Source organism: Mytilus edulis, chromosome 3 (assembly GCF_963676685.1).
Source record: "Mytilus edulis chromosome 3, xbMytEdul2.2, whole genome shotgun sequence".
In the NCBI taxonomy this organism is placed as follows: Eukaryota; Metazoa; Mollusca; class Bivalvia; order Mytilida; family Mytilidae; genus Mytilus; species Mytilus edulis.
The window spans coordinates 65,056,443-65,077,604 of NC_092346.1; the positions used below are offsets into that span (position 1 = coordinate 65,056,443).

At 31.4% G+C, this 21,162-nt stretch overlaps 1 protein-coding gene across 5 annotated transcripts in view; it reads right to left on the bottom strand.

Annotated features, from left to right (window-relative positions):
• Positions 1-658: 658 nt before the first annotated feature.
• LOC139517124 (protein SON-like) overlaps positions 659-21,162 on the bottom strand; it is a 64,400-nt gene continuing 43,896 nt past the window's right edge. For 3 of the 5 annotated variants that reach the window (XM_071307835.1, XM_071307832.1, XM_071307831.1), the window contains exons 2-8: positions 12,420-12,504; positions 8,802-11,177; positions 8,376-8,429; positions 7,651-7,704; positions 6,402-6,464; positions 4,746-4,799; positions 659-3,293 (exon numbers count right to left, since the gene is read on the bottom strand). In XM_071307835.1, the coding sequence (XP_071163936.1) occupies positions 3,187-3,293; positions 4,746-4,799; positions 6,402-6,464; positions 7,651-7,704; positions 8,376-8,429; positions 8,802-11,177; positions 12,420-12,480 (2,769 nt within the window). In that variant the 5' untranslated portion in view covers positions 12,481-12,504 and the 3' untranslated portion in view covers positions 659-3,186. Of the gene's footprint in view, positions 3,294-4,745; positions 4,800-6,401; positions 6,465-7,650; positions 7,705-8,375; positions 8,430-8,801; positions 11,178-12,419; positions 12,505-12,596; positions 12,662-18,438; positions 18,712-21,162 lie in introns of those variants that run through there. The other 2 variants (XM_071307833.1, XM_071307834.1) reach the window with 2 other exon arrangements.

The window sequence follows — 21,162 nt, forward strand, 5'->3', positions numbered from 1 at the left end:
GCACTTGTATGACAGTCGCATAGAATTCCAGTATATTGACAACAATGTGGGATCAAAACAAAGAAACTACATTCGAGCTGCACTTCCCTTAAATTCGGGGTTGAAATAAGGTGTTTAGAAAGGTTATATCTAGGAACAGGTCATCAGTACGCTGGGTTTACACATAAACAAATCTAATGCGCGAGCAGAACTTCAATATTGGTTTCATCGCGAATACAGGCATATATATCAGTGGGGTTCGTGTTACCCAGTCTTTATATTGTGTTTTGTATACTATTGTTTGTCTTTTGGTCTTTTTCGTTTTTGCCATGGCGTTGTCTTTTCAGTTTATTTTCGACTTCAGTTGGAATGTCCCTTTGGTAACTTTTGCCTCTATAATGTTAAATCTGCTAAATTACAATTTGCTAAATTATCATAGTTTTGGAAAATTTTGATAGAAACAACACATTTATATATTGAAACTTAAAATAATACTTTTTAAACAAATTGTAAAAAACTAGTGTTGTATTATAGATAAGAAGAATAAGCAAATGGCCATTTTGTTGCTACGTACTATAATTGCTTTTCATCTATCTGCTTGTTGAGATCCTTACAGGGATATCAAAATACACGCTATTGATTTCCAGGAAATGTATGGTCTTTAAATCAAATAAACGACTAAGTGAAATATTTTATTTAAAAATCAACAACAACTATATCACAGTTTTCCCCAGCACAATTTTTGCGCAATATATGACATAACAAATAATTATATTTTTGATGCTTTGGATTATTATTTAACATGATTTGTTATTATCATAAACACTCTGATTATTGATGAGGCTATTGTTGTCGATTATAAATCTATAAAATGCATTTAGAACTGATAATTGTTTATTGTTTGGGTCGAACTCGTGTCAGAATTGTAATATTTATTAGGAAATATTTGAACTCGCAGAACTGATAACAAATTATACAAATTTCTGAAAAATACATAGTATATGAACATATAACATTTATCTAAAGAAAAATAAAATATTGATTTCTACATTAAACATAAATATATATAATACAATGTTGACAATTCTAGCGAATCATTCAACTCTAGATTTGTTTTAGGATTTAAGGAATACTCTGTAAGTTATGTACCCAAGGATCTTGTGAAAGGTATATCACAATTTAAACATGAATGACATAAATATGCAAATGATTCAGTAAATGAAAATTTCAAAATATATAAATAAAAATCTTTATTTGTGTAAACAAAATAGAAAAATAAAATAACAATGGAATGTAAGAACTACAAAAAAATGTTAAAAAATCTAATTCTAATATCAATACAGTATCTTGCATTTTAACAAATTTTTCTCCCTAAAAGACTTACCACAATTTAAATGATTAATTCCAATATTGTTCTACATTGTAACTATCATCTCAATATCGACAAAATACAAGTCAAAATGTTAATATGTTTTGTCGTACAGCATAACATTCCTTTTGCTCTGATATATTTCCCCCCAGATTTTACTCTTACCATTCGATTTCGGTAAAACAACGCCCTATTAGTAAAAATTGCAAATAGTAAGTTGTTGACTTTCGAAAAGGAATATTCCGAATTAGTATGGAGCTTTCCACCTTTTTGGTCTCTTTTATAATCTTTAATTCCATTTTTGTCATTCATCAATATAATTCCATTCTTGTCATTCATCGATACAATTTCATTCTTGTCATTCATCGATACAATTCCATTCTTGTCATTCATCGATACAATTCCGTTCTTGTCATTAATCGATACAAATATATATACAATTAAGTTTCAAGGTTCTTATTGAGCCTTCTCGTCGTTGTTAACATTATGTACAAAAGTTATAAGATGGAGAAAAGCAAGTTAACCTCACATGTCTACTTTCAATGTCAACAATGACCACATTGAAATCTGATAAAATTTAGAAGGTTGACAGGTTTTGCCCGAAAAAATGTTCCTTATATTTATAGGGAAATATATTTCTATCAAATTGGAATGCAATATTGATTGTTTGTTGGTGCTTACTTAAAGTCTAGTGCCAAAATGAAAGTGAAATAAATAAAAATTATATGTGATTTAAATAAGGATAACTATGTTGGCCGATCATTAGGTCGAAATTTTTAAAAATTCTCTAAATATTTTTTCCATCAATTTATCAAGTTTTTACTTTTGTTTTGATATAAAATTAAAGATTTGTAAATTTGATTATTTTTTCAGTATTTTTCTTAGTTTATTTACTTTACCTTGTACTTATACTAGATCCATTATTTATTTTATTTTCAGATGATCTCCCCTTACAGTTCTTTTCAGTCTAGTTGTATCATTAGCTTTTGTTTATTGATTGGATATTTTTTTATTGCAGATAAGGCATATTGTTACACAGAAGACCATTCTTTTTCCAGAGTTTCCTTTGATTACCATGGATTTTTTATTTGATCATGATGATTTGATTTTTAAAAAATAAAATGTCTAAAACGACAGGACAAGAATAGAATATTAATTAACTTTGTAATTTATAGGAGATTCAAAAAAGGAAAAAATAAGAATCAAGTGAGGCCTCATGTGACCTTTTTTTAATGAAACTACCATCAACACATTATCCCTGGAAATATTATACATGTACTGAAGGTTGATCACCTGTTTGATTCTGAGAGAAAAAACATATATGGTATTTTCGCAGGCATTTATTGGTAAACAACTCAACACATAGCTGCCATATTTGCCACAATGAGCCAAAAAAAACCCCAAAAAAACACGAAATTTTTATCGAATTTCAGAATCATCATGACAATAATTTTTCAATATCTGGTCAGTAGTAAAAAATCTATACACTGACCAACCAAATTCAATAATTGTCCTCTCATTTTATGATATATAACCGTATATACGTTATCGCTGTCTGGCTCCGGGTTTCAGGCGATGCTTGGAATGATTTGATTATTACGGATACACTACATACACTACGTAATGATAGTAACTCAACATGAACATATTATCAAGGTGAGCAAAATAGGAAAGACAACCATTTTGTAAAAATAAAAATAAGGTGAACATTTGAGTTTATATCACAGTAAAATGACATGGACGGTCCTTTTCTAGATTCTCATAACAAAGGCAACAGTGTATTACAAGTGCTGTAGTTTTCGATGATGTTTGAATATTGATTTCATTTTGATTATCATTTATAGAAAACTGGTTATCCACAGTTTTTGTATAGAGATTACTATCAGTGCACATACTACTTCGATAAACAGCCGAGAGTGAGAGTCTCCTGTCAGTACTGAGTAACCTACAAGAAAGAAAAAAGTTGAATATTTAACAAACAATTGTGCTCAAAAATAATCTGTAATTCTTTTGTACTAGGTTGACGTCAAAACAAAATTAAGTTTAAATATTTATTTCACGTTTTTGAAGTTGCATTAAAAGTATAATCACAAAAATACTAAACTCCGAGGAAAATTCAAAACGGAAAGTCCCTAATCAAATTGCAAAATCAAACGAATGGATAACAACTGTCATATTCCTGACTACGTACAGGTATTTTCGTATGTAGAAAATGATGGATTGAATTTTCCTCTGAGTTCATTAATTTTGTGATCTTACTTTTTTTAAATGATTTAAGTTTAAAGCAACTATTTGTACCGGATTTTTTTTGTTTTACAGCTTGATATTGAAGAAAAAAGGACAAAGTTAGATACTTATCAATTAATTACACAATTACTAACACAATTCTATATTAATATTCTTGTAATTGTTCTAAAATTCATCAATAACAATTACAAACCTAATCTAAAATTTATATCCAATTATTATAAATTATTAGAAATTTACCTGTGACGTCACTATTAGTGGCATTAATACATTCGTGTGGCTGTTGTTGTGTACTGTTTTAAATTATTTTAGGTATTCCTTTGTATTCTATGATTAACATGTCGAAATGTACTATTATACTATTTATTTATGTATTTCCAGTTCCTCAGTGTTCTTGCATTATTTGAACTGTATTCCTGTCATGTTATGTTGTCATATTAAAGATAAATTTACATTGCCATAAAGCCTTAAGTCTTAAAATGTCCTGTTCTAAGATTGGAATATGGCAGTTGTTATCTAATAGTTCGTTTCTATGTATTTTGTATTATCGTCTGTTTTTGTTGCACTTCAGGGTTTCTGTTGATTCGCTGTTTTCCTCTTATAGTTAATAGGTTTCCCTCGGTTTTAGTTTATATTCCGATTTGTTTTCTCTCAATCGAATTATGACTTTTTAACAGCGGTATATATGGCACGGTAGTATTTCCTGGCCCATAAGGGATAATGATAGCCTTTTAAGAATCTTTCTAACACTGCCCAACATTCTATATACCGGTACACAGTTAACTAACGTACTTTCATTATAATATTCAGAAATGAATTTAAATATGTATCATGACTGTTTACTTGTTTTGCTATCTTTAAAAACCGGAGGTCGCTAGCGCTTTTAATGTCATGCAGTGAATACAAAATTTAAAAAAAAATCTTCAAAATTCATTTTCATCTGTTTTCAAAGTTATTTCATATTTTTCAACAACTGATTCGTCCGTCAGCTTGGGAAAGTATATCATTTGATACTGTATTTTTTGTCCAATCACACTGTTCAGATAAATTGACACAAAAGAACAACCGCAATGCAAATACTACTGTGCTACCTATACTACGGTTGCCTTTATTTAGAATATACACATGTACATTGTTTTTATCTACATACCTGCCGAAAAAGCGTTTATAAGACACTGAGTAGCATCACTTGAAGAAAGACAAGCTGGAATTAGAAAAACAACATTGTAATTATTTTGAAAGTTGAGTTTGTTTTATATACAAATATGTCAGTTTATAATATAATATTGTCCTTGTTCAATTAAAAACTCTTTGGATGTTTTTGATAAATCACGTGCTTTTGAAAATCCTTTCAGTAAGAAATATGACAGCTGTTTTCATTCGTGATGTGTTAGAGCTTTTGTTAAGGGCCTTTCATTTTTAACTTTCCTTGAAGTTCAATATTCTTGTTCTTTTCTTTTCAATTCGGTTGCCATTTATAACGTTTCTACACTCAACACTACAATACCACAAAACACCAAGCAGAATGTTTTGTATAAAGTCAAATAGAAGCTGTATTTCCCCCTCATGGACTACTGAGTGTTTTTTGGTTAACTTTTTAACGACGGGTTTAAGTTATTTAAATGGATACCAATTGCGCCCCTCATATAAAATTGTTGGGAATCACAACACGTAGTAAAGATCTGTCTAAATTCAATTTTATGGTTGATTGAAAATCAATTGCGATAACCGTTACCGTGATGATATTTCTACCAGTTTTACTGCATCAGATGTTTCTTCAACAATAAATGTCTCTGTAGTGATGTCCGAAGCCAGAATATTTAGAAATCCATAACCTTATAGAAACGTTGAAAAGATGATCAACCAAAAGGACATAAAGTTGAACCAAAAGAATTTTTTTCAGGGAACTTTCTTTACTTTCACAGGTAAGGGGACAGTTCAGCATTTTTAAACATGTTTAACCCACCACATTCGTTATATGCCTGTAATTCAGCGGTTGTCATTAGATGCTGTCTCTTCTTTTTTGTCATAAATAGTCTCCACATTTTTTAATTGCGGGGCCTTTTCAAACCGACTATACGGTATGGTTCTTCCCATTGTTATAAGCCTTGCTTGCGACATACAATTGCCCAAATCAACGTTATTTTGACTCTGATAGATAATTTTCTTTTTAGAACTAATTTCACATCTTTTTATTCTATATCAATTAATTTTCCAAGAATTAACTTCAAAAGTAAATTCAAGCAGTAACTTTAATTAAAGTGTTGTGATGTATTGATATTTAACTTGGAAAAATCTGATTCAACAGACAAAGAAATTGATGGTGAAAGGTTGGAAAAGGTTCATAAAACATAATTAGATCCAACAAGTTGTTGCATTACGGAGTTACTTCCCTTTCTAAAAAAAGAAATCTGAAAGGATTTAACAGACGAAGAAATTGATACATGTAATGAACGATTGAAATAAATTCATAAAACAAATTTAAAGCTAAAAAGTTGTTATTATTGGCATTTGTTTTCTATATAGACAAATAAAAGTAGGATCTACTAAGTATTGAAATCTTGATCACTTCGATAGGCCGTTAGTCACAATACCACATGTGAAGATAGTCGGTAAGATGAATTCGTTACACGGTGTGCTAGTGACAAAATACGAGATATCTGGAGTCAGTAAATTCAATATGGGGATTCGAACTTCGTTCTCACCCCATTTGGAATTTACTGACCCCATATATCTCGTATTAGATCACTAACACACCATGTAACTTATAATACAAGACAACATTACAATTTAAATGTTAACTTACAACCAGCTCCAACACTGTTCTTCAAACATGTCAAGGCTGTGTTCTGATTTGATATTAAACATGCTATAAAATAAAACAATATGCAGCTAAAGTATGCAAGGCATACCTTATCCCTTGTAGAGAGTCATAATATAACAATTATTACCGATTTAAGTAGATAGTCAATCAAACAACCGAAATTTAACTTCGTAAATTTTACGGACGCCATCACGAGTTGGTTGACCGTTATGGAATAACCGTTTCACAAATGATATCGGATATGTTCCTTACGTCGTAACTACAATCCCCTTCCCTTTCATGAATATGACCTACCGAATTAGACTATTTACCGGATTTGTAATCACTTAAGCAACACGACGGGTGCCACATGTGGAGCAGGATCTGCTTACCCTTCCGGAGCACCTGAGATCACCCCTAGTTTTTGGTGGGGTTCGTGTTGTTTATTCTTTAGTTTTCTATGTTGTGTCGTGTGTACTATTGTTTTTCTGTTTGTCTTTTTTATTTTTAGCCATGGCGTTGTCAGTTTGTTTTAGATTTATGAGTTTGACTGTCCCTTTGGTATCTTTCGTCCCTCTTTTTTTAACTCTAAACAAGACCATAGTTTACATGATAGCTCTGAAGGGTATGTTACTTACAAAACAAGTTACCCGTGACACCCTATTGTGTCTGTTTGCAGTCAATTATCTTTTCAGTGATTTTCAATGAGTTGTAACTTTCGTTTTTAATCATGTGTGAATTCGGTGTTGTCAGATCTTTGTTCCTATCATACGAATTTATTTATAACTTGCTTGTATTCATTTATAAATTTTTCACGTTTTATATATTACCATTTATATGGATGTAAATCTATCGTTGAATTTGATGAGGTCATGTCAATTGTTACATTTTATAACGGTGTTGTTAGATTGCAATAATTTCTAAATTCATCCTTTGCTGTACCCATATTTTGACCATTTTATTTATTATGTCTGTTTAGTTCACGCATCATTGTAAATATAACGGAATTTGATGACACTGTGGTACAAAGTGAGAGGTTTAGCGCTATAAAACCAGGTTTAATTCACCATTTTCTACATTTGAAAATGCATGTACCAAGTCAGGAATATGACAGTTGCTGTCCATTCGTTTTTGATGTGTTTTGTCATTTGATTTTGCCATTATAAGGGACTTTCCGATTTGATTTTCCCTGAGTTCAGTATTTTTGTGATTTTACTTTTTATTAGCGGCAAAACAAATAGTTTAAACTTACCTCCATACGTATTTTCCATGCAAGTTTCATTAACCATGGTTGAATTTACACACGCTTAAAAAAAGATAACGAAATTTATAGACACTATGCCAGTTCTTGCACAAAACAAATATGTTCTTGCTAAGTTGGAGACTCATCGGTGGCCTTCGGCTGTTTTCTGCTCTTTGGTCGGGTAGTTGTCTCTGTGATATATTCCCTATTTCCATTCTCAATACATTTCTTTTAGTTTTGTTTTATATAAAAGTGAGAAAATTTTTTTTAGAATGGAAGGTGCACAACTATAAAATTAATTTGAATTTGATTATGTACTAAATTTTGAAATATGAAATAACTAATCAAACAATTCAATAATAGCAGGTGTACAACTCAATATGTGTGCAATGTTTCTATGACGTTTCAGGCATAAGAATAGACAATATATCGGAGGAGTTGCTCTACATGCAAATCATCTTTTAAATTGCATAACAGATTTGTCTTTCTAAAGCTGTTATCCTAATGCTAGCAAGTGAAATGTTTGGTTTACTTGCTTGCTTTGTTTGTTAAAGTGTTTGCTCAAGAATTGTAATTAAGATTGGCATCCTCCAGTATCCTCAAGTCCAACAAAAAATCTGTATACAAGCTTCAAACTTTTGTATACCAGGGCTTTTTTCTCAAGTTAGATAACATTTCGTTAACCTTAAGTGAATTGTTATGCATAATCTGCACATAATTTGCATTAAACTTACAAGCAGCTTCTATTTGAGAAATTACGCACTCAACATCTGCAGATGACTGACATACTGCAAAGAGAAAAAACATATACTTGTTATTGATTTCATCGATACAAATTTATTTAATCTCAATTGCTTATTAATTTATGACTGCCGTATTAAGCTACAACTGCAGGCATAAAAACTGAAGTGTTTTCAAAATCATACTTGTTTATTTAATATTTGGTTTCTTGGACTAGAATATGTTGTAGTCATGCGTTGACAACCGTGCTTTGTTTGAATCTAAATTTAAATCAACATTTTACTTATCCTATTAATTTATCGTTCAAATATAAAACTATTCTATTATTGCCACTTAAGGAGTAAAATAGGTCCTTATATAACTTCTCTTTAAGGAAGCAAAGATTATGAAGAAGAAAAAAAGCCGATTTGTAATCTTACCTGGTAAGTAATTGTCAATCAAACATTGTAAAGTACCAGATGAATTATAGCAATTGTTTACTATATACTGTACAGTGTTCACTGTTGCGCTTGATGTTGGTACGATGGATGAACTAGCTGATGGTGTTATTGAGCTTGACATTGTATTTATTGGTGTGTCCGACATCTCTGACGGAATAACAGAGGATTGTGGTGTTTCAACAGAGTTTGATAACATTTCTGTCGATGACGAGTACATAAAAAAAGATGACATCAGAGACGACGGTTGCATTGACATTATGGATGACGGTTCCATTACCCCCATTGACGACGGTCCCATCGACATCATTGATGACGGTTCTATTGCCCCTATTGACGACGTTCCCATCGGCATCATTGATGAAGGTTCCATTGACGGTATTGACGATGGTTCCATTGACATCACGACAGACGGTTGCATTGACATCATCGATGGTCCAATCGACATTATTGACGACGGTTCCATTGTCATCACGGGAGACGGTTCCATTGACATAATTGACGATGGTTCCATTGATATTATTGATGATGGTTCCATTGACATCACGGAAGACGGTTCTAAAGACATCATAGATGGTCCCATCGACATTATTGATGGCTCCATTGACATCATAGACGGTCCCATCGACATCATTGATGACGGTGCCATTGACATAGATGGATCCATTGACATAGACGGCTCCATTGACATAGATGGCTCCATTGACATCATAGACGGCTCCATTGATATAGACGGCTCCATTGACATAGACGGCTCCATTGACATAGATGTCTCCATTGACATCATAGATGGCGCCATTGACATCATAGATGGTTCCATTGTCGTCATAGATGATTGCATTGACATCATATATGGTTCCATTGACATCATAGACGACGGTTCTATTGACATCATAGACGGTTCCATTGACATCATAGATGGTTCCATTGACATCAAAGACGACTGATCCATTGACATCATAGACGGTTCCATTGACATCATAGACGGTTCCTTTGACATCATAGAAGGTTCCATTGATATCATAGATGGTACAATTGACATCATAGAAGGTTCCATTGACATCACAGACGACGGTTCTATTGACATCACAGACGGTTCCATTGACATCATAGACGATTCCTTTGACATCATAGAAGGTTCCATTGATATCATAGATGGTTCCATTGACATCATAGAAGACGGTTCTATTGACATCATAGATGGTTCCATTGACATCATAGATGGTTCCATTGACGTCATAGACGACGGTTCTATTGACATCATAGATTGTTCCATTGACATCATAGACGGGTTCATTGACACCATAGATAGTTCCATTGACATCATAGAAGACGGTTCCATTGACATCATAGATGGTTCCATTGACATCATAGATGGTTCCATTGACATCATAGAAGACAGTTCCATTGACATCATAGATGGTTCCATTGAAATCATAGAAGACGGTTCCATTGACATCATAGATGGTTCCATTGACATCATAGATGGTTCCATTGACATCATAGATGGTTCCATTGACATCATAGATGGTTCCATTGACATCATAGAAGACAGTTCCATTGACATCATAGATGGTTCCATTGACATCATAGAAGACGGTTCCATTGACATCATAGATGGTTCCATTGACATCATAGAAGCTTCCATTGACATCATAGAAGACGGTTCCATTGACATTATAGATAGTTCCATTGACATCATAGACGGTTCCATTGACGTCACAGATTGTACTATTGTCATCATAGATTGTTCCATTGACATTATAGATGGTTCCATTGACATTATTGATGACTGTTCCATTGACATCATTGACGAAAGGTCCATCGATGGTTCCATTGACACCATTGACGAAGGTTCCATAGACATCGTTGACGAAGGTGTCATTAGAAATGAAGAGTCCGTATATAAAGATGACATAGGCATCATGCTTATTGTTTCGGAACTGCACTGACATTGATGAGACATCCAATTAGACGAAGATACCATAGATTGTTCTAAGAGGATCGATGTCATGGAATATGATGATGGCTGATCTGATATTGACATCATAGAATATGAATCTGACATTGACATCATAGAATATGAATCTGACATTGACATCATGGAATATGAATCTGACACTGACATCATATCATATGAATCTGATGATTGAACTAATATTGTCGTCTCAAATGATGCAGATTGGTATTGTGTCATTGACGTTGAAAACATTTCGGATATAGGACATTCACATTCTTCAGATAGGAGAGTACCGGAGATCATATAAGACCATGACATTGCTGATGAGGACATTGGCATGATGCTGTCTGACATCATAGACATACTTTCGGACATAGATGGCATTATAGAGCTTGAATCTGTATACAATTATTATAATATTAGTATATCATAATTTACAAAATGATACTGTATGGTAACGATCAATTCTTTTGCATTCCAATATTTTTTCTCAAGTTTATGATTTTACTCAATCTATTAGAAGTATAGGCTACAGATACTGATAAATAGGTAATGAGTATGTAGCAAGTGAACACCCTGTTCTAAAGAGTTCAAAGTTCAAAGTTCGGTCCTTTTCAACTATTTTCCATAGTTCGTTCTTATGTTGTACGATTAAAATACTGACCCATGTTAAAGGTCGGATGGGTGCTCACAAACATTCTGTATGTGACTGTGTCTGTCCTAAGTCAGGAGCCTGTAATTCAGTGGTTGTCGATTTTTCATGTTTGTCATATTTGTTTTTCGTTCATGATTTTGTGCTTAAATCGGTGCATTAATTTTAGTCGTTTGAATTGTTTTACATTTTTCATTTCTGGACCTTTTATAGCTGACTGTGCGGTTTGGTTTTGCTCGTTGTTGAATGTCGTACGATGACTTATAGTTGTTAGCTTATATGTTTTGGTATCTGGTAAAGAGTTATCACATTGGAAATCATACCACTTCTTCTGATGTTTATATTCAGCCTTCCTTTTTCTATGTCTGTCTGTACCGAAACAGAAATCTATAGTTGGTTTTTTTTGTGTCGCCGTGAATCCTACTAGTGTCTTCGTTCATTCTTATAAGCCTCATCAAGCCTTTTTGTGTTCTTTTATAACTTATTTTCCCGTGATCTTTAGTAGTTAACTATATATACGGTATGGGTTTTCCTCAAAGCTGAAGGTCGTACGTTGAATGACCAAGAACCGTTTACGCTCTCAATTGTCTTTTAAATTTTGTTGGATAATTGAAATATGTGTGAATCACTGTATAAAGTAAAGAATGATAAATTGAAAGTATCTAGAAAATTGAAGCCTCATATATATATGATAAGGACTAATACGATTTTGAAGTTTATTTATAGACTATTTAGTAAATCATAAACTTCTGAAAGCTGGTTGGTACTAATATACATGTTTATTGACTATATACGTCTGTTTATAATTAGAATAGAACGTATTTTATTTACATGTACTGTGTATAAAATTATAAAAATAAAATGGGTCATCATCCATGTCTTCTAAAAACATTATGCACTACACCTTTGCAAATGATGTGTCGTTCATTAAATTTGTTATGTCAATTCAAATAAACCCCCTCATTGTAACTAAATAAATCATACCAACCTTGACTGATAACTGATTTTAACAGACTGAAGAAAATAACCACGTAAGTTTCCATTGCCATTATTTATTTCTTTAGATGATGTTTCTGAAAAATAAAACAGAATATGTGCCAACATATCAACAATTAAATACATTTGATAGTAACCACCAAACCTTAATGGTAACCAAGGCAAATACATGAGACTATCTGGGCTTCACATGTCCGACATTTATATTTGGACATCTGTTTGGCTGTGCTAAATTTAGGATGGAAAATTAATCCGATACAGTATATATGTCACGCTCTCTGTACGTGTACTTTTTTTTTTAACAAACTCTTGTCAGGTATTTGTAAGCGCTTGCTGTATAACTTTTTTTCAGTCTATGGAATGCAGTGTTTATATTTGGTTTGCTTTCTTTCCCTGTTTCTCTATTTCAAAGCTTCGACCAATAAAGATAGCTTTACTTGTTCTCGTTCTGAATATTAGAGAATGAAAGAGTAGTCAATGGATTTAATTCAAAAAATGTTTTAAAACTTTCAGTTTCGTAAAGTTTAGGATAGTTTATTTCTCTCGAATTACTTAATTGTGTAAAAATAAACATCTTTGGCATTTTAGACATTTGAATTGGGAACCATATCAAATCTCCGTATTTTTCGTGAAAATAAAGTTAAGCTATTTCATATTCTACATTACACAGAAAAACTTAAATTTCATATTTTATTTCTATATGAATTTGACTTAATTAAGACATTACCACGATTTTCTTTCTTGTCTATTCTGAAGGAATCGTATACAATTAGAGTTGTCGTTCCAATACTGAAATAACATTTATTTTACCATCGGTTCACCAGGGCAACTACTTACCATTTTACTTCACCCGACTATTTTTATATGTCTGTAGTCTCATATACCAATATAACAATTAGTCAGAATCAATACAGTTTATATAATATATAAAAATGTTTAAAATACTACCCCTGAGACTCCGGTATTTTGTTTATTCGTCTGAAACATTCAACAAATAGTTCAATTTCTAAAATAAAAAGGAGACTTGATATGATTGCCAATGAGATGTAATTATCCACCTGTACAGAGTCCTTAATACGTGATTTCACAGGTCACAATAAAGCCCTCAACAATTTGCAACACTAATATCAGATAGTCAGATATAAAAAGGCCCTGACATGACCAAGTGAAACAATTCAAACGAAGAAACCTTAGAAAAAAACAATAAACGAAAAACAAATATAACAGACAGCAACCTACGTCAACCAACATATTACATGCGCCTGGCTTTGCACAGGAACTCGAAGAAGTTGGCGGGTTAAGTTTGTCGGTTCAGCGCTCCACTTTCCTGAAACAAGAAGTTCTGTTTTGCTTTGCAATCATTTAATCCCGATTGTTTAGAATGTCTCAACTCATTTTTTCCCCTCTCTAATCTCTAAATTGCGAGGGTTTTGTTAACCTTCTGAAGATTTTTGTGAAGTACTTTTACGAAATATTGTTCAGTACCTTTTTTTCCGGATATTGTTTTTGAAAAAAGGTTATGCTCCTATTGTGGATTTAACATATATTCAATAGGCGATCTTCAAGAAAAGTGTATTGAGTGGTTTGTATTTCTTAATTTATCTTTTTGTTCGAGGGTTCTATAAATGTGAGATATGCACGTGTTTAGTGGTATTACATGATCAGAATCTTTGATATTGGAATTGGTAGTAAATATCTGTTTTTAATCTGTACGTTTTAAAGATCAAATAAGTTTAATATTAAAATTTAATAATGTGTTAGTACTACACGATATAAAGCTGTATCTAAAACTATTTTATAAATAGGTGAATTAGAACTGTAACAAACAAGAGAAAAGAAACACGTTTCCTGAGTGAGCATTTATATGTTTTAAAGAAATAACCGATCAATTGTATAAATAATTACCCGTGAATGATTAATTACACAACATTAATACCAGTTATTTTTTTCCTTTAAAATTGAATACGCCTATACTACATTATACAATTCATTAAATATAATAAATTATCATTAATGAAGCTGATGTATGTTTTACGATTCATTAAAATTAATACAAAGTTAAACTAGTAACCTCATTTGTATACAGTGATAAACATTTAAAAAACGAATACGTTTAGATGTATAAATTAAATTTAAATTGCTAATCTTTCATCTGCTTCCGTATATTTTTTATTTTAAAGATTTACAATTTCTTAACCAGAATCCATGCAACTTATTGATAAGTTGCTACATATTTCTACATTAACCTTTCATTATTATGTTTGTATTGGAATTGCCTCATGAAAAAGTGTTCCCTAATCTTATTTTGTTGTTTTTGGGGGAGGGGACAGTACATAAAGTTTTGTTTCTGTTAATCTCATCCAATGCTTTTGAGGAGAACTTGTGTGGAGTAGGTTTAACACAATGTGACAGAATTCCAATGCAGTATTTCAAAATAATCAAAATATCAAAGGAACTATGCTAGGGTTTTTAATGTTGATTGTTTTTAAAGGTCTTTTAAAGTAAAAATTAACTACCAAATTTGATTTGTCATCCATGAAAACAAGATGAATATTGGTTGCCTTTACTAATATATTGTTAAAATGTTTTGTAAGGACTTTGCCATCGTCGTTAACGACCCAATGTTATTCTCTGAATGTGCGTATATGTTGAGATTGTAGTTTAAGCTGCTGTCTTGCACCACATTTCATAAGAATGCAAAAAACGAAGAACTGTAACGGACCTAATAATGTAAATCCCACTTTTGAAACACAATATACCAGTTGCCTCCGTGGATAGTAAACTTGAAAGTAAATAGCAAACACACTTTTTTCTGTAGTATATGAAAGTTCATAGTATACAGAAAAAAAATAATTGAAATTAATAGAAAAGAAAAAAAAAACGGATGTTGAGAAAAAAGGGAGAGGGTGACAAAAATATCCTGTCCTCAAGTACCTATGATATTTACAGATCTTTTAAAGAAATTTAAACAAAACTAATACTTAGAAACTGAAAGTAAAAATTGAAAAAAGAAAGTTCCGCAGAAAAAAGCGTTATATCATTCCACGTGCAATCAATTGTTAATGTACGTCATACATGTGAAGATGTCGATTCAAAATAGATAGTTCATGACATATTCATTAGATTTCAATAATTATTTTATTTGTATATTATAAAGGATAATAATTTGTAGTTTCATATTTCTCTTAATTATTTATACAGATCCTTTCAGACAACTCGTATTGGTACAGTCACTTTCTATGCATTACAGTATTAACTTATTAATGAATATAAGGAAATGTTCTGTGTACGTAAATAATACTGCAACCACAACTCACCAAAATAGAAATCTAGCAAGACTTAACAGTTTAAATAAAACAATAAAATTCTGGTTGAAGCCCTACATAATTGGGAATGTTTTACAAAATGGTTTAAAACAAATGTCAACATGGTCTTAAGCTTCTTAATTTACATTTTATTTCTAAAAAGATAAAAACTAATAGAGAAAATAAAAAACAAAACAATGGTGGTATTACTCCATAAGGAACAAATGCAACTGTTTTCAAGTATCATTAACTGCATCTCAATTATGCTTGTTATTTTAAGCAAAAACAGAAATACTTGAACAGACGAAAGATGCTGTTAAACATAATGTAGTAGTCCCAGGATATTTTTCGCTCTGTAAAGTCGTTATTTTATCAAAGATATAATGGAGCAATAAAAAAACTTGGTGCAAAAGTCGTGCAACATTGCGCTCTACATATCAATAATTCAGAATGTTTATACTTCTAACAAACATAAATGGGCTTAATATATACTTATAAACTTGAAATAGAAAAGGGTCACAATACGGAGCATTAATTTGATGGTGCAAGTATAATCATAACAAGCAGGTATAATCAACTTATTGCATTTATAATCATAACATTTCAAGTTAAAAATCATAACTGGAAATATCTATCCTATGCGGGTAGGGGGGGCTATGCGGGAGTGGAGGGGGCAAAGGAAATGAGAAGAGTAAACGGATCATTCTTAAGAAAGGTAGAAAGGTAGAAATTAGCAAATACACATTCAATACCCAAAATTGCTAAAGCTTTGGGCAATAAAAAGTCCAATCAAATACAGAAAAATGCAATTTTTGTTTATAGAAAAAACACAATTGTGGTATTACTCCTAAAGTAACGAATGTAACTGTACGAATCATCACCAACTGCAGAACAGATAATTTGGTCATTTCAAGCAAAAAAGGAAATATTTGCAAAGACGATAGATGTTGTTGAATATAGATGTAGCAGTCCCAGGTCATTGTTTGCTCTGTAAACTCATTATTTCCTATAATTGATAAAACGGGACACAATAAAACCCTTGGTGCAAATGTTCTCAGACAATGCTCTTTATAGCTATACAATAGAATATTTCTGCATTTAACATATATAAAGGAGTTTAATATATAATAACAAATTTGAAATAGAAAGAAGACATAATAATGACAACAGTAGTATACCGCTATTCAAAAGTCGTAAATCGATTGCGATAAAACAAACTTGGGTTACAAATTAAATCGAGGGAAATACATAACTATAAGAGAAAAACAACGTAACAAAAGAAACACCGGAGTGCAACGAAAACAAACGGCAACATACATAGAAATGGACTATGTGCCATATTCCGGTCTTAGTAGAGGACATTTTTAGAAAAAATGGTGAGTTGAAATAGTTTAATTGCTAGCCAAACCTCCCGCTTATTTGGCAATGTGAAAAAACATATCGCTAAAATGACAACACTAAGTGACAGGAATACAGTACAGACACACGCAAGAACACTGAGCATGGAGAAACGCATTCAACGATAGTATAATAGTATATTTGTAGCATGTGAGTCGCATAAGAACAACGAATATCTTCCATAAACGACAACAATAGAGTCCACACACAGTGACGTAATTTGTGACGTATATAAAATCTTGAAATAAAAACCGGAAATAACTGTCCATTTGATGTGAACGGTCTAATTCATGTACAAAAAAACGTGTCTGTAACTATTATCCAATATAATCATTTTTTCAATATAAAAGTCCGTTCAAAATAAAATGTTTTTGCCTCTCTGATTTATATGACTTACTATATCAACTTAAAATACAAGGTCATATTTATAATACTTGTAATTGATTACTTATAATTAGAGAATACCTAACCTAAAATATTCAATTGTGAATAAGATAAAACAAAATAAACACATAAGGACCATTCTAAAGAGATGTAGACAACTAGCATATACACATACAAAAACAAAGCAATGTTTTGGGCAATAAAAAGTCAAATTCAATACATAAAGAAGTGCATTGCTTCAAATAGATAAGTATGAGTATCTTGCTTCGCAAAATGCTTTTGTGATTTTGCAAATATTCAAAAACAGAGCGTCAAACATATTTGAAAAGTAAACTGACAAAAGTACCGAATTCCAAGTTCAAAACTGCAAGTCCGTTATCAAATGACATAATCAAAAGCTCAAACACATCATACGATTGGAAAACATCTGTCAAATTTCTGACTATGTACATACGAATTATTATTTGCACCGAATACCTTTTGAAAATGTTTACACTTTTGTATTTGTTCAATTATCTGCATATCATCAACATTTATTTTAATATTTTTTCGGCTGAATTTAATGTCTATGCGATTTGTACTATTAAACTGCTGTCTTTCTTGTGATTGACGAGATGTAAAGACAAGTGTAATGCATCTTGGTGGTTGGTCTTGATTTTTCTCTTACATTTTGCAAATTATTAAATGAAAACGTTTTAATTTTCCATGGTTTTTATGAGTAGTTGTTGCAAAAAACACAAAGTCCTTTTTTTCAGCCAAACAGCTGTTTTACTCGTAAGAAATTTTGAAATAATATAACAAATAGATTCATCAAATTTTTAAAAGCTTATTTGAAAAAAAAGTATATACCAATTGTTTAATTTAATTCGTCATCAACACAACTTAAATCTAAATCACACAGAATATTAACGAATGAATTCTTACCTTAATTGTCTCATAATAAAACTATCTGTATTTGTGACGTGTAATAGACATTAAAAGTCATGGTTATGTTGTATACAAATCAGTTCTAGTTACTTCGAAGCTGAAGGTGTGTTGATGAATTAGAAATCCATAAACATTCAATATTTCAGATTATCGGTGGAGGTTTTTGTATTTGATATGTATCCTTTCGAACAACGAAAGAGGTCAATAATTTCAAGTATTAATTTAAGAATTGTTGATACTTGCTTCATTGTGAATTATATAACAAAGACTATCGTTTGTTATTTTGAACATGATACACTCTAAAATAAATCCATACATCAAAACTGGCTTTGACGTATATAGAAACTGGAAAAAAATCACAGAGAGGAGTGTCATTAACTTCTAGCATAACGTTAACAGAGAGAACTACATAAAGCCTGTGGATATTGACTCTCTCGTATATGAGTAAGTCTTGTGTCTGTAATTGTCTCATTTGTAATTATAACACATGTGCATAAATTACAGAATCATCATTTATAGCTAAAATTGATACTCAAATGATGACAAAATATTCAAACACAGGAATACTATCAAACCTTATATATTTAATCCGATGCTCTTGTACACTATTTTGTAAACATTTTGTTTGCTCATTGCGTAAGCTAATGCTTTTAGAAAAAATACACCTGACATCATGATACATAGGGACTTGGTCGATACATATTTCTTATCAAATTACGAACTATTAATTATTAGACACAGCTTGTAACCGAAAAAAAACCTTCCTGTTGTTACATACACTCTTGTTACTGATAATTATAATGGAAACATAAGGTGGTGTAAGAAAAAACAATAAAATCACTGCTTGATAATTGTGGACTGTCAAATATATGAACACTTAATATTTTATAAGAAGCAAGCAATTATCCAATACTGTTAAGTTAAGATTAACTGACCAGTTCTGACAAACATCATATATGTTAACCTACAAAACTATTAAAAAGCTTAATGTTATAGATTATTTAGAAACAGTTTAAATTTTGAAAACAAACTGATATTTTCCAAATCCGAACATATTACCCTTTTTCTAGATTTAAAGCTTTGAATTAAAACAAATGTATCAAAGACGGTAGATGGCAAAACATTCGCCTTTTCGAATGTTCTGCAATAGACGAAAACACTATTTTGCAAACTTATCAAACATTTAAATTCTTAAAAGATATTATAAATGGCAACAACCTATTTGAACTTATCAAGTTGTGCAAATTTATTCGAAAAGTTATTTTTGTGCAGGGTTGGCAAAGTATTACCCGCCCGGGAAAACCCAGTCGGGAATTCCCGGGTTTTCCCGGGCTGGGCAATACTCCCTGAAATGGATAATACTGGGTAATACTGGGCAATAAGACTTTTTAAGCTTATTTTAACACAAAATAGTAAAGTCTTTTGTAGTTTCATAGTATTATAGCTAAATATATACATTTTATACAGATAACCATTGAGAGTCATGTTCTTTTCTCCACTACTTCTATGTAGGCAGAATACAAAATTTGAATATTTTAGGATTGTTAATTCCTTGTTAATTTCCATGTATTGTTTCAACTATCCAAACTTGCATTTTATAGCAGTGTTTATGTGAATTACAAATTTAAATGTCTTTGCAATCATATTGCTAAATAAACACCCTACAGGGTCAAGTCATTAACAATTATAGAAATGAAAAGGCTGAATATTGTTATATAAACATATCAATGTCCTAATCTGAATAATTACTTAATAATTAGTGATGTACATATAAATTATACAAAAGTAATTTTTCTTACATTTTCTTGTTAATTCTTAATGTAAGATATATACATTTGAAAAATGAATTCTTTGAATTTATGTTAACAGTTTGACCAATCTAGAAGAGAGGGTGATTAAAAAGACTTTCAGAAGAGAATTTAAAATTGATAAAGGCCTTTTCCTTAAATATTTGTGTAATGTGTGCCTACATGTTTACTTGTCTCATAGTTGCAAGAATAGTACTTATTCAAATGTATATACACAAGTTTGTATTATCACTCTCAAACAAGTAAATTAATTTATAAATCAAAATGTGTTTATACATATCTTAAATGTATTGCAATTGAGTTTGATCACTGAATCTCTTTAAAATTCAGGCAAGTATTTTATATTACCCAGAATTGCCTAGTATTACCCATTAAAACCCACTGGGCTGGGCAATACTCATAAAACCCGGGTTTTTGCCAACCCTAGTGTCGGTATCTTATTAATCTTATCCAGATCGTATATGATACATATTATTACTCTTATCAAATTATTTGCAAATATCAAAGATTTCATTGAAAGTTAAGAAATCATTGACTATATATAATGTCGTAATGTACTCCCTCAGTGTAAGGGCGCAAGTTCCATATCAGGAAAGTCGCCTCCCAAAACATCAATATGATAATAATAATCCATCAGTGTAAAAACGTGTACCTGTAAGTCATTTTGATGAATCAATTAAGGTTTTACTTTTTTTGTACTTAAACGATTTTTGGGTTCAAATGAACTTCAATCATTTGATTAAAAAATATCAACTATCTGACTGACTTTTTCTAAAAAAAATTCATTGGAAATGATCGAAATCTTTCTGAATGGGATTAATTGGGTATACGAGGGAAAAGAAAACATTGTTTTAATTGTAGTTTTACATTATATATCGATTAAAGGGTAGCCAATAGTTACACAAAAAACAAG